The sequence below is a fragment of the Myotis yumanensis genome, unplaced genomic scaffold (assembly GCF_028538775.1).
Source record: "Myotis yumanensis isolate MYYU_CA2020_CCGP unplaced genomic scaffold, mMyoYum1.0.hap1 SCAF_7, whole genome shotgun sequence".
Taxonomy (NCBI): Eukaryota; Metazoa; Chordata; class Mammalia; order Chiroptera; family Vespertilionidae; genus Myotis; species Myotis yumanensis.
In genome coordinates this window covers 29448089-29460132 of record NW_027223758.1, presented here as the reverse complement: position 1 = coordinate 29460132, position 12044 = coordinate 29448089, and the positions used below count along the sequence as shown (strand labels likewise).

General features: G+C 48.7%; 1 protein-coding gene across 1 annotated transcript in view; it reads right to left on the bottom strand.

The window, feature by feature from the left end:
• Positions 1 to 2352: 2352 nt before the first annotated feature.
• The window catches only part of RASSF2 (Ras association domain family member 2), a 36029-nt gene continuing 26337 nt past the window's right edge, over positions 2353 to 12044 (bottom strand). The window contains exons 6-11 of the mRNA XM_070419957.1: positions 10519 to 10679; positions 9420 to 9521; positions 8456 to 8507; positions 7850 to 7971; positions 6497 to 6594; positions 2353 to 5088 (exon numbers count right to left, since the gene is read on the bottom strand). Of these exons, the coding sequence (XP_070276058.1) occupies positions 5019 to 5088; positions 6497 to 6594; positions 7850 to 7971; positions 8456 to 8507; positions 9420 to 9521; positions 10519 to 10679 (605 nt within the window). The 3' untranslated portion in view covers positions 2353 to 5018. The remainder of the gene's footprint in view (positions 5089 to 6496; positions 6595 to 7849; positions 7972 to 8455; positions 8508 to 9419; positions 9522 to 10518; positions 10680 to 12044) is intronic.

Genomic DNA, 12044 nt, shown 5'->3' with positions numbered 1-12044 from the left:
TGCTGTACAGCCAAAAACCTCTCTGCCTTAGAAGTGTCAACCATCTGCCCCTCTACTGCACCCAGCTTCATTAATTCAGCAACTAAAAAGCAACTGCTTTGAGTGAAAACTCTAAATATAGGAAATCAAAACAACTCTTAAAGGGAATCGTGATTTACTAAACTTTTCTGTTTTAAAAAAACATATAAGCATTGTGTGAGGGCATTGCTAAAACCTTGTCTTGGATGTTACCTTTATAGAGTTGGGGTCAGCAGCTGGGCGTGCTGAGAGGAACACCCCATCTCCTAAAAGTAGAAATAAAATTATATTGGTCATTGTTTATGCTCCATGGCCAGTTTCCTAGGAAGGTAACTATCAATCACACATTCAAACATTATGGACCAACCACATACTCCTCTGAGTTAATCAGAGTTTTCCAGAAAAACAGAACCAATAGAATGTGTATCCATAGAGAGAGATTTAGTTTAAGGAATTGGCTCACACAATAGGGGAGGCTGGAGACCCAGGGAAGAGCTGATGTTGCAACTCAAGGCCAAAGGCAGACTGGAGGTAAAATTCCTCTCCCTCAGGGGAATCAGTCTTTTCCGACTGTTTTCAACATTGTGGAGGGGAATCTGCTTTCCTCGCAGTCTGCTGATTTAAACATTAATCTCATGTTTAAAAATACCTCCACAGCAACATCTAGTGTTTGACCAAATACCTGGGTGCCGTGGCCTAGCCAAGTTGACGGGTAAAATTAACCATAGGGTGGAACTTGGCCTTAGTCTGAGGTCCTACACTTGGTGACTCCAAGGGGGCTGCCTCCAACAGAGGTGTCTTGGCCATTTTGTAGACGAGAAAGCCAAGTCCTAGATAAAGGTTCCGTGAGTTAGTCCCAACAAGTCAGGACAAACATCCAGCCTCATCAAATGATAGTTCCCAGTCCTTTCCACCGCTACTCCTGTCTCCACCAGGGCCTGAACTCAAGACATATATAGGAACACCCTCATTTCACTTATTTGGAATATTACAGCCAGGTCCTAATCCATTCAAACCGTAAACTCTAGGCCAAGGAAATCAACTTTCCTCCTGGGCGCACTCTCACATTCCCATCCCACACCCTCACATAGCACAGAGCTCCCACCCAGCCGACACACACAGACCATCCTCAGGGGACTGCTCTTTGAAAAGTGCTTTATTTAACAAGATCTAAATCAGATGCTTTAAAACATATCAAAACGTTACACGGCTCCCTATGAGGCCTTGTCAAATTATGTTAAGACACCTAAACGCATCGATTCATAAGTTCAGAACCAAGCATTAAACCAGGTCATGTACCTTTGCTAAAAGTCAAGTTATGATTAAGAAAAGAACACTTCACAAAGCTAAAACAAGTGGGGGAAACCCTTCGGAAACACTAGCAAAAACACACGGAAACCAACAGCCCGGGAAACAGGTCTGCGATCTGACTCAAAAGTAAATGGAGGCTTTCCCTCCATAGCTTGTCCGTGTCTTGTGCTCAGTTAAAACACAGGGGGCGCTGTAACCTCCCGTGACGGGGTAAACGCTTTCAGTGACATCAGAAAGGAGTGCCGTATTTATTTTTATTTCTATCTAGATAGGACATCTTTCCCATCTCATCTAATTCAAACAAGGCTTTGTGTAAAACAATTTAAGCAGAGTCTGGAAAGTTCTTGCTGCTGCGTCAGGGGCGCTCCAGACCTCCTCCGTCTCCTATCTCAGCCCCCACATCATGGTTTGGTCTGTATGAGACTGAGATTCACTTGTTCATATAGAAAGTTATGTCTTGGAGATGCATCTATGACACCATGTTCTCCATGCTATAGAGCTTTGACATAACTGTGGGGGTGGGTTTTGGGGGGAGGGGGGGGGTGGCGTTAAGAGCTGCTCTTTTAATAGAGCTCCATGCCTTTCTGTGGCCCATCCCTCCCTACGGACACTCAGATAACCGCCCAACTCCGCAGAAAAGAATTCCTGCCAAGATGTTTTTGCATTGGAGAACAGTTATTTATTTTTTGGTCACTTCATGCCAAAGTGTTATCTACACTTGTAGTAAAATGTCTTTATCTGGATATCTCCAGGAGAGAGTATGGGTTGTTGTTTTTTTTCCCCCAGTATGGAGGAGACTAGAATAAAAATATTTCTCTTTGAATTCTCAGACCAAAATCTCAACCTGAGGTCTCAGCATTTTTCACGTGGATGGGTAGCTAATCTGAGATCCTCACGCCTCAACGTCTAGGTCAAGCCTGTCCGGCCTGGAGACCAGTGTGCACATTCCTCACCAGCCGCACAGCCACGCCCATCCTTTGTGCTTTCCAGTCCCTCCCCCAGGTAACCGCCCCCCCCCCCCGCCCCCCACACTTAACTCATCACCTTCCCACTAATGTGGTCACAGAGGTGACCTTGTGCTAGACTCCACCATCACCTGGGGGAGCAGGAACTCCTTCCCAGCCAGATGGACTCAGGTTTTCCTTCATTTGATCACCTTGTAACACAAGCCTCTGGCAAAAGAAAGCGATTGTGGCTACACTGCTTGTCACAAGTTAGGGGAAAACCCTATAAATTGGCCTTTGTTCTTCACGCGATTTCAGGTTCATTGCACGCAATTACATAAACCCACGCAGATCAGTGGAGAAGTTCAAAGCTGCAGGGCCATGTGATACCGATGAGAAAATCCAGCTCCATGCCGTGGAGAAGTATTTGTTTCAGCTGCTGCTGTTTCAAAGAACCTTTCCAAAATTCCTGATCGTGTTTATTAAGGACGTGAGAAATGATCTCTAACCAGGCTGGGCCAAGATGGAAACGTGTGGCCTGCATGAAATGCAATGCACCGTGGAAAATAACCGTTTCCCCTCATATTCATCCCGACCCCCAAGTCTATCTTACCACATTCTTACAAAGTGACCGGGCAAACCTGGCATTTTACAACATTTCCACATTTAACACCATCGTAGTGCTAGTGCAAATTAAGGAGAACTCTTATAACCCAGTAAAAGCTGTCCAATAAGTTAGTGGTTAGTATTCGCTTGGTGGAAATTCTTCTCCCTGGCCCCCAAGAAGAATCATTGGGGCCAACAAAGGCTTTGAGCACTTAAAAATAACTGGAAGAGAAGTTTTCCAACTCATTTTCTCTAATGCAACACTCAGGAAGTATGTCTGCATTCACAAAACTGCCCTTTTCTCATCGGTAACACAGGAAGCCTCCCCTCCACCCCTGCTCCCCAATTCTGTGCATGTTGCAAAGCCCACCGACGTGTCTGCTTGAGACCAAGGCCCTCCGGATTTCCAGTCCACACCCCACTGGGCTCGGGGTGCTGTCCCAACACAGGAGGTAGGCTTGCTAAGAGACCCTGGCAAAGGGCCAGGTGGCAGCATGCCATCTTTTTGAAAGTCAACAATAAGACCAGCTGTGAGCCAGCTTAAGAGGCCACAAAGGCCACAGGGGTGGAGGAGAGCAGGAGGGTGCCTGGAGCAGGAAAGGCACTGACTGCTACAAAGCTCCACCTTCCTTGCAGGTACCGATCAGTGGTTCTCCTTTCCTCAACTGGCCAGCTCTTCAAACCATTCTTGGCGAGGAGGTGAAGAGATGGGAAGCGTGCCTGCCCCCACAGGGCTCACAGATGCCTGCTCTCAGGAGCTCCTGGCCTTGCTTGGTTGATCTCCACAGCCAGGCACCCTTCTCCAAGCATCTGTCTGCCCCTCATCAAACAGCATCAGTCACACTGGCGACCAGCTGCCTGGCAATCTTCCCGATGGGGGCCACAGGGGAACAGACTGTCCCTGCCATTTCCCTTCCCCCATCCCCAATTGGGGTCTGCTCTAAAGATCACCGGGGTGGCTGCTGGGGGACGCTGCAATTGAAGTTCCATGCTCGCTCTGAACCTTCACAGGGCAGCCCGAAGAGCTTCCCTGGACCCCACAGTGGTTCGGCAGCAGGACAAGTCCTCATCCTCGGAGTCTATCTTCACAAAGCAAGGGCAACTTGCAAGAATCCAGCCTTGGAAGGAACAAAGCCTTGACTTCAAACACACAGAAGTGCAGCGAGCCCCCTTGACGCTGTGAAATGGGCTGGGCTCATAGGCACCTCTACCCTACCCTCAGGTGGCCAGATCAAGCCCAGGCCTGGGTCGCACTAGCCAGTCAGTGCCATGTGCAAACCAGCGAGAGTGAGGCCTGTCTCATGAGATCCTTCCTTCAACTCAAGGAGGCACCAGAGTTGGGGTCAGCAGCTTGGCGTGCTGAGAGGAAGTGGCCAATGAGGCAAGGACGGAGGCAGAATCCGTTCTCTACAGGCATCCACGTAGTTCATCACATACATCTTTGTTATTTAAAATCCAAGTTTCCAGTGTAACAACTTGTGGGCTTATTGCAGCTACCCCACTGATGGTTTCTCTTTCTCTTCCCATCAGACTTGCCCCAAGTGCATGGGCTGTTATTTTGTTAACTTCCAAGGACCTCACATTCACAGACCCTTCTAGGCTTACAGGGAGAATCCCTACTAATGTAAATACCCCAACTGTGAGCTGGCTGAGGTCCCTTTCCTTTCTAAAGATGGGCAGATATATGTGGCTGCTCCCAGGCACTTGAGGGGAGAAATTTTTTTTCAGCATAAAACCCCTCAGATTGGTGACTCCCCTGATGTTCCTGACCACGAGCAGCACCTCCGCCAGCCTCACGGCACTTGTGCTGGTTGCTTGGAATTTAATTGCATGTGACTGTATCAGGTAGGCACGTGGACATGTACTAGTATATGTGTGTGGACGTGTGTGCGCGCACATACACATTTTGGGTCCTCCTTATAACAAAAATCAAAAGTCCTTGTAAATGAAGGAAAGGAGAAGAGCAGAGATCCAAGGATGGGGAGCTGTCAGTTGGCTTCTCCATCCAGGCTGCCAATGGTGGCTTGTCAGGAGCTGAAGGTTTTCAGTGCTTCTGTGGAAGGAAGGCACCCAGCTTCCTGTGGGTCTTCTCGTGTCATCAGCGGCCATTGTGGTGTCTGGATCCCCTCCTTCTGTGGCTCAGATTGTTTCTGGAGTCTCAGCTATCTCCTCCAGCCTCTGCCGAATCATTAGCCGGAGCACGGTGTACCTGGGAACAGAAACAGCCGCACTGGAGAGCAGGAAGCAACACACACCTCCTCTCCACCCTGCTTCCCAACCCAGGTCACAGTGTGGGCGACTGTCCTGTCCCTTTGCTTCTGTCAGTGGCCCACTCTTTAGCCACTTGGCTGCTTGTGTTCATTTCCACAACCTGGTGAGAGGGACTAAAGAAGCTAACCCCAACCTAGATTGCTTTCCTATAGTTAGAAAGTCTGGCAAAGAAGGGTGAGAAGGTCGAATAACAACAGAAACAATGATAAGGGTCCCATTAACTGAGTGCTTACTGTGCCCGAGGCACTGTGCATAGTCCTTTATACTCACAATAGCATATAGACCAGTGATGGCGAACCGGTGACACGCGTGTCAGAGGTGACACGCGAACTCATTTTTTTGGTTGATTTTTCTTTGTTAAATGGCATTTAAATATATAAAATAAATATCAAAAATATAAATCTTTGTTTTACTATGGTTGCAAATATCAAAAAATTTCTATATGTGACACGGCACCAGAGTTAAGTTAGGGTTTTTCAAAATGCTGACACGCCGAGCTCAAAAGGTTTGCCAGCACTGATATAGACCCTCACCTAGGCTGGACCGTATGAAATTACCATTATCTAACTATTATTGGGTGTGGGGGGAGGGGGCCTACAAAAATGACCACTTCATGTGGTTCAACCTGATACCAGTTCCTGAATTTTACAGAAGAGGCCATAGCAACTACCAAGCCTGGAGGCCCATGGCTCGCTGGTGAACGCAATATCCCCATCCCTTCCCTGAACTATAGCAATGCAGGGCTAAAGGGGAAATTCCTCATGTTCAGGTCTTTGCACTGCACAGAAAATGCTATTTTTAAAGTTTGGTGCATAGTAAATGTTCAATAAATGTTAACTGCTATCATACTTGCTATTATCATCGATACAGCAAATATAGCACTGGCTTTCTTCTCTAATGGCAAAAACCAATCAATTGTTCTACCACATTCTACTTTATGACTGTGCATTTCAAAAAAAAAATCATAAAATCCTTTCCATAGAGAAGTTTTACTGAACTTGCCAGCCAAGTGCAATTTCCACAGAGAAATGTTAAAAAGAGAGAAAGGGTGTGAGGAAAGGACTTCAGAGGTAGGTTGCTCAGGCTACTCGCCGCTGCTAAGACAACCTGCCTGAAGTCTCCAGAACATGTCCATGTCTCACATCAAATTGAGAAGCAGAGAGACCAAGGCACTGACGTTTGGTGTCGCCATCTGAGATTTGGATTCATCAAAGGGAAGGTTCCTGAAGAAGGCTGAGAAGACCCGGGCCAGTGCAACAGCTCAGCCCCAGGCAAGGCACCTGAACAGAGGCCTCCCACTGAGGCCCCAGGGGAAACCCAACCAGCCACCCGGGGGCCATGCCTACTTGCGCATCAGCTTCTTTACTTCCCGATCTTCCTCCTCTTGGAGCTTCTGAATGAAGCTTTTGAGGACAGGCATCTCGAACTTTATGTACTGGGCCACCTGGGGAGGAAGAAGTAAGTAATGGTGGGTGCCTCCCCCTCCCAGCATTATTCCAATGCCTTTGGGCGTCCCTCTCCTATAAGGCACAGAGCCTTGGGGAATCTATTTCTGCATTGATCCTGGATTTCCTTAAAGGCAGGAGCCAGGCCTCATTCTTCCAAGGCTGATATAGAGTCTGCAGAGAAGATCCCTTCATGTACCATACATGGCACATATCTCATACCTCGCATTTCTCGTCTCACGTATCCAATCCATGCTTGATTGATGTCCAACATGGAATAGCACTTTCTCCAAATTCCACGATGCAGAACAAGGCCTGAACCCATAACATTTAATGCACCTCCCTGCTCTCCCCTAAGAGAATTTAAGGAACCGTGACTAAGAATGATGACTGTGTCTCCGGTCTCAAATAGGCATCTGAATGTGAACTTGACCCTGAGATGCTGTGGGTGGGGTGGCTCCCAGGTGACTTGAAGTTAAACAACCATTTCTTCCTCCCCCACCAGAATCCCCACCCTACCCTATCCACTCTTCTCCCTGGGAGCAGTATATTTCTCCACCCTCTTCATGTTGGGCTTGGCTATGTGACTTGCTTTGGCCAGTGGAATGTATATGGACACGACATACAGCAAATCTGAGAGGCTTCAAATGAGCTTACATGGTTTGGCCTGGTCTCTTGCATCCTGGCCATCGGCCATGAGAAGCATACCCCAGGTAGCCACTGCCCCTTGAGCTTGGGTCTCTGAAGGAGACATGCAGTGCAGATCCTCAACCCACAGCCTAGAGCAGAGCTGCTGCTACCAGCCTGCAGAATCCTGAGCAAAAAGTGTTTGCTGTTGTCAGTGGCTACGATTTGGGGATGTTTCTTACTGTAGCAAAAGCTGACTAATACACAAGATAAGGTGAAATCACTGCTAACTTCTTGAACTTGCTAAGAGATGGTTTTCAGAAACTTCTCAGCCCTCTTACAGGACCACTTACAGTACAGGCTCAAGACATTTATTCCTTTTATGGAAATCACTTCGTGCTTAAACATTCCTCCAACAAATCCCACGGGGCATACCCTCAAACTAATCCCTTACATTTATTCTCCTGGCCCATGGTGATTACTGCTTCGACAAAACTTTGTATTGAGGAATGGCAACAACACGGGGCATGGTCCTTAACCAGAAAATCAAGCTCTATCCCAGTTGCAGGTAAACCAAACAAACCCCCACCCTCCTGAGGACAGTCCATCTACTAAAAGGGGACTCACATCGTAGGTGACTTCCTCCACCTGATCCTTCTCCATAAGGAACACTTTGGAGACCTGCTCACACGGGCCCTGGAGGATCCGGGCAATCAGCGGGTAATCGGTGTTCTTCAGCTTCTGTTTTTCTGGAACCACACACAACCAAAAGCAGCCCTGAGTTTGGCCTGAGGCCTTTGTCACCATAAGCAGGGGCCCACTCAGGGGCCCAAATGGAACAGGCACCTTAGGAGATGCGGCCATACAAGTCAGGAGACTGATTTGCAAATGTGCAATTTAATAAATGTTGTTCAATGCAACTGTTCCCTCTCCTCTCCCCAGCAATACTCCTGTGCCTCGAACCCTTTGGAAGATGCTGCAATGGAGGAATTGGTTTTATCTGTCTCCCAAGACAATCCACTTCCTTTTTTAATAGGCAGTTAGGTTCTAGGGCTTGCTTACTGACCACACCTGGCATTCCACCAGCCTTGGAGGCAAACGGCACTTGAAAGTTTCCAAATGATAAACAACAAGCAAAATGAGGCAGAGGTTGGTTTGTGTATGTGTGTTTTTTTAACTTACTATTCTGAGTTAATTACAAGTCTTAAAGTACACCATGTTCTTCAGACTTACCACCACTGGTATGGACCACGTACAAAGCAAACTCCTCCGCCGAATTCTCAATCTGAATCAGGAGCAAAAGATGCTTGGTGAAAGCACACATTACACACCCGGACCCGAGCCATTCCTGCCTCACTGAAAAGCTACATAGATTTGTGGCTCTTTTGAGGGAGGGCTGTTCATCTGCAGCTCTCTCAGAAGTGATAAGGAAATGGGCAGCAGGTGACGTTATCAGTGATAATAGATAAGAGCTACCATTTATTGGATTGGGTGAAGTGTTTCTACATTTTAACACTTTATGTCTTAACTCACCTAATCCCCCGTAATAGGGTCTTGTTATCCTCATTTTACAGATTTGGAAGCAGAAGCACAGAGAGCTTAAGTAACTCATCCAATCAGTAAGTAGGTGATGGACGGGATTTGAACCCAGAGCCTGTGCCCTTAGGCCACTAGGTGACACTCGCTTCCATTAAAATAAGAATACCTGGTCTCCCAAAGATTTATAGTAAGGGGATTGTGAAAAACACACAGAATGACAGGATGTTAAAAACATTCATGCACTATCATTTGCACATCTTATTGAAGGTTCATTTTCAAAGTAGGTTCCCCAACCTACTTAGTGCACAGGACCCCAAACTAGTTGTGAGGCCCGAAGTCCTTCCAGGGGTCCATAAAGCACTCAAGGGCTGGAGCTGCTCGGGCTTCTGTGGCCCCAGAATTCCCTGCGAGCCTTGTGGAACAGGTTCCCTGGCCTCACCTCCGAGCTGCAGATCCAGACAGTCTGATTCAGGCGTGGGGCCTGAGAATCTGCTTTTCTAAGGAGTTCCCAGGTGATGCTGCTGCCTGGGGTCCAAAGAACTCAAACTTCTGCCTGATGCCCCCCTCACCACGCTCTCCACAGCCCCCACCTCTACACCTCTGGGGCCACCAAGGCACACGTGCTGCCTCCTGAAACCAGCCAGCAGAGGGAACTTGCCTTAAATTTGTTGAGCAGCAGCTTCAGGACCTGCGGGGTGGTCATGGTGCTGTTGATGCGGACGTTGGTGACGGAGCCATAGGCCGGGGTGAACACCGACGTCTGCCAATAGAGGGGTCCAGCTCAGGGTGGGAGTGGGGACAAGGGCGGGAAACACCGAGGAGTCCCACCCAGTTCCCAGAACTAAAGGGCACAGGGACAATCACACTCAACCTGTGCTCACTGACAGCCCTCCAATAACCTGGCAAGTATTGGGCTATGTTGTCAACAGAGCCCTCGGCTTTGCCTAACTCAGGAGCTCGAGGGGGCTGATCTCCAAGGGGCAGGGTTGGGGAGGGGACAGGACTAGATAAGGGAGGCCCTCTCTCCCAATAAAACACACAAAGTCCCTTCCACTGCGACTTCAACGCAAGGACTCTGACCACTCTCTCACGATGCACCTGCCTCTGGGGCCAGATGTGACCCAGGCAGTAGGAGGGAAGGAGGGTCAGCTCATTGGGGTGGGTTCCTAATACCCCCTATCTGAGTCCCACAGCTCTGCTTAGGGCAGTGATGGCGAACCTTCTGAGCTCGGCGTGTCAGCATTTTGAAAAACCCTAACTTAACTCTGGTGCCGTGTCACATATAGAAATTTTTTGATATTTGCAACCATAGTAAAACAAAGACTTATATTTTTGATATTTATTTTATATATTTAGATGCCATTTAACAAAGAAAAATCAACCAAAAAAATGAGTTCGTGTGTCACCTCTGACACGCGTGTCATAGGTTCGCCATCACTGGCTTAGGGGGTGGCCTTAGCTCATGGAAAAGTCAGACCACACAGCAGCTGGGAGGCAGGAAGAGGATAACACAGGGATTTTCTGGTATCCGATGAGGGGTGTCTGTGGGATCATCTCACCCACCACCTAGGGGGTTTCCTGCTCTGGGATTCCTTGTTCCTCACAGAGCCAGCAGCCCACCCACAACTCAAAGAATGAATGGTAAATACTTGGCTTCCCTGGTGTCTGTCGCCCTGAGGTGTCAGCTGCCTAGGAAGGACCTTTGCCCACTCCCCCTTCAGATTGCCCCCTGCCCCCCGCCACCCTGTCCCCTCTACCTTGTGGTTGTAGAAATGGCCATTAATGGAGAAGCGGTGGCGTCTGATTCGCCGCTGGTCGCTGGTTGTCCTCACATTGCCACGGCGGCGCACCCCAACATCACTGCGTGTGCGCATCAGCTGCGGGGTGTCTTCCTGCACGGGCATCAGGTCCCTGGAGTCTGAGAGGAAGAGGGAAATGAGCTCTGTCTGCCAGCACCAACGTGTGGCAGTTTGCATACGGTACCCTCTTGGTGGCCAACGCTATAGCACTCACTTACTGCCCAAACATATCCTATATAATAGAGGCAACATGCAAATTGATGGTCACACCCTCGCACAAGATGGCTGCCCCCATGTGGGCACAAGATGGCCAACAGGGGAGGGCAGTTGTGGTGATCAGGCCGGCAGGGGAGGGCAGTTGCGGGGGACCAGGCCAGCAGCGGAGGTCAGTTACGGGCAACCAGGCCTGCAGGGGAGGGCAGTTGGGAGGGGACCAGGTCTGCAAGGAAGGGCAGTTGGGGGGACCAGGCCTGCAGGGGAAGGCAGTTGGGGGGGGGACCAGGTCTGCAAGGAAGGGCAGTTGGGGGGACCAGGCCTGCAGGGGAAGGCAGTTGGGGGCAATTGGGTCAGCAGGGGAGCAGTTAGGCATCAATCAGGCTGGCAGGGGAGTGGTTAGGGGGCGATCAGGCTGGCAGGCAGAAGTGGTTAGGGGCAATCAGGCAGGCAGGCAGGCAGGTGAGCGGTTGGGAGCCAGCAGTCCCAGATTGTGAGGGGGTCCCAGATTGGAGAGGGTGCAGGCTGGTAGCTGAGGGACAACCCCCGCCCTCTTGCCTCCCCCCAGTGCATGAATTTCGTGCACTGGGCCTCTAGTATTTTATAAAATCAGTATTTCCTGCCAGGGAACAACACAATGCATAACTTACTGAGATGAAATACAAGGTTTAGAGCCCACACTTCAGAGCCAGACTCCCAGATTCTAATCCCAACTCTACCATTGCTATGAATCACTAACCTCTCTTGCTTCAGTTTCCTCATCTATAAAATGGGAATAATAACGGCACCCAGCTCATGGGGTTGTTGTGAGGGTTTAAATGAGTCAATTCATGTAAAGCACTTGGAACAATGCCTGACATAGGATAAGCACGATAAAAGGACTTGCAAGGTATTGCAAACTGACTATCAGTTACAAATGCTTATGGCCTCAGACCTGGCAATCCCCCCTTGATACAATCCTACAGACACAGACAAATGTGTGAAATGACACGTCAACAAGGCCACTGACTGCAACCTTGTTTGTCAGAGCAACAGACTGGAAATGACTTACATGTCTATCAATAGGGAACAGAAATGGTCATTTTTCCATACAGTGGGATACTGCAGAGGTATGAAGAATGCATAAGTTCTTTATGGATTTGTATGGGACAACCCTCAAGACAAACTGATATAGAAACAGGGATGTGCAAATGCTACCACTTATATAAAAAGGGGAAGAAAAGAATTGACATCCAGCCATAAAGGTCTCTGGGTGTATATTTGCTTATATT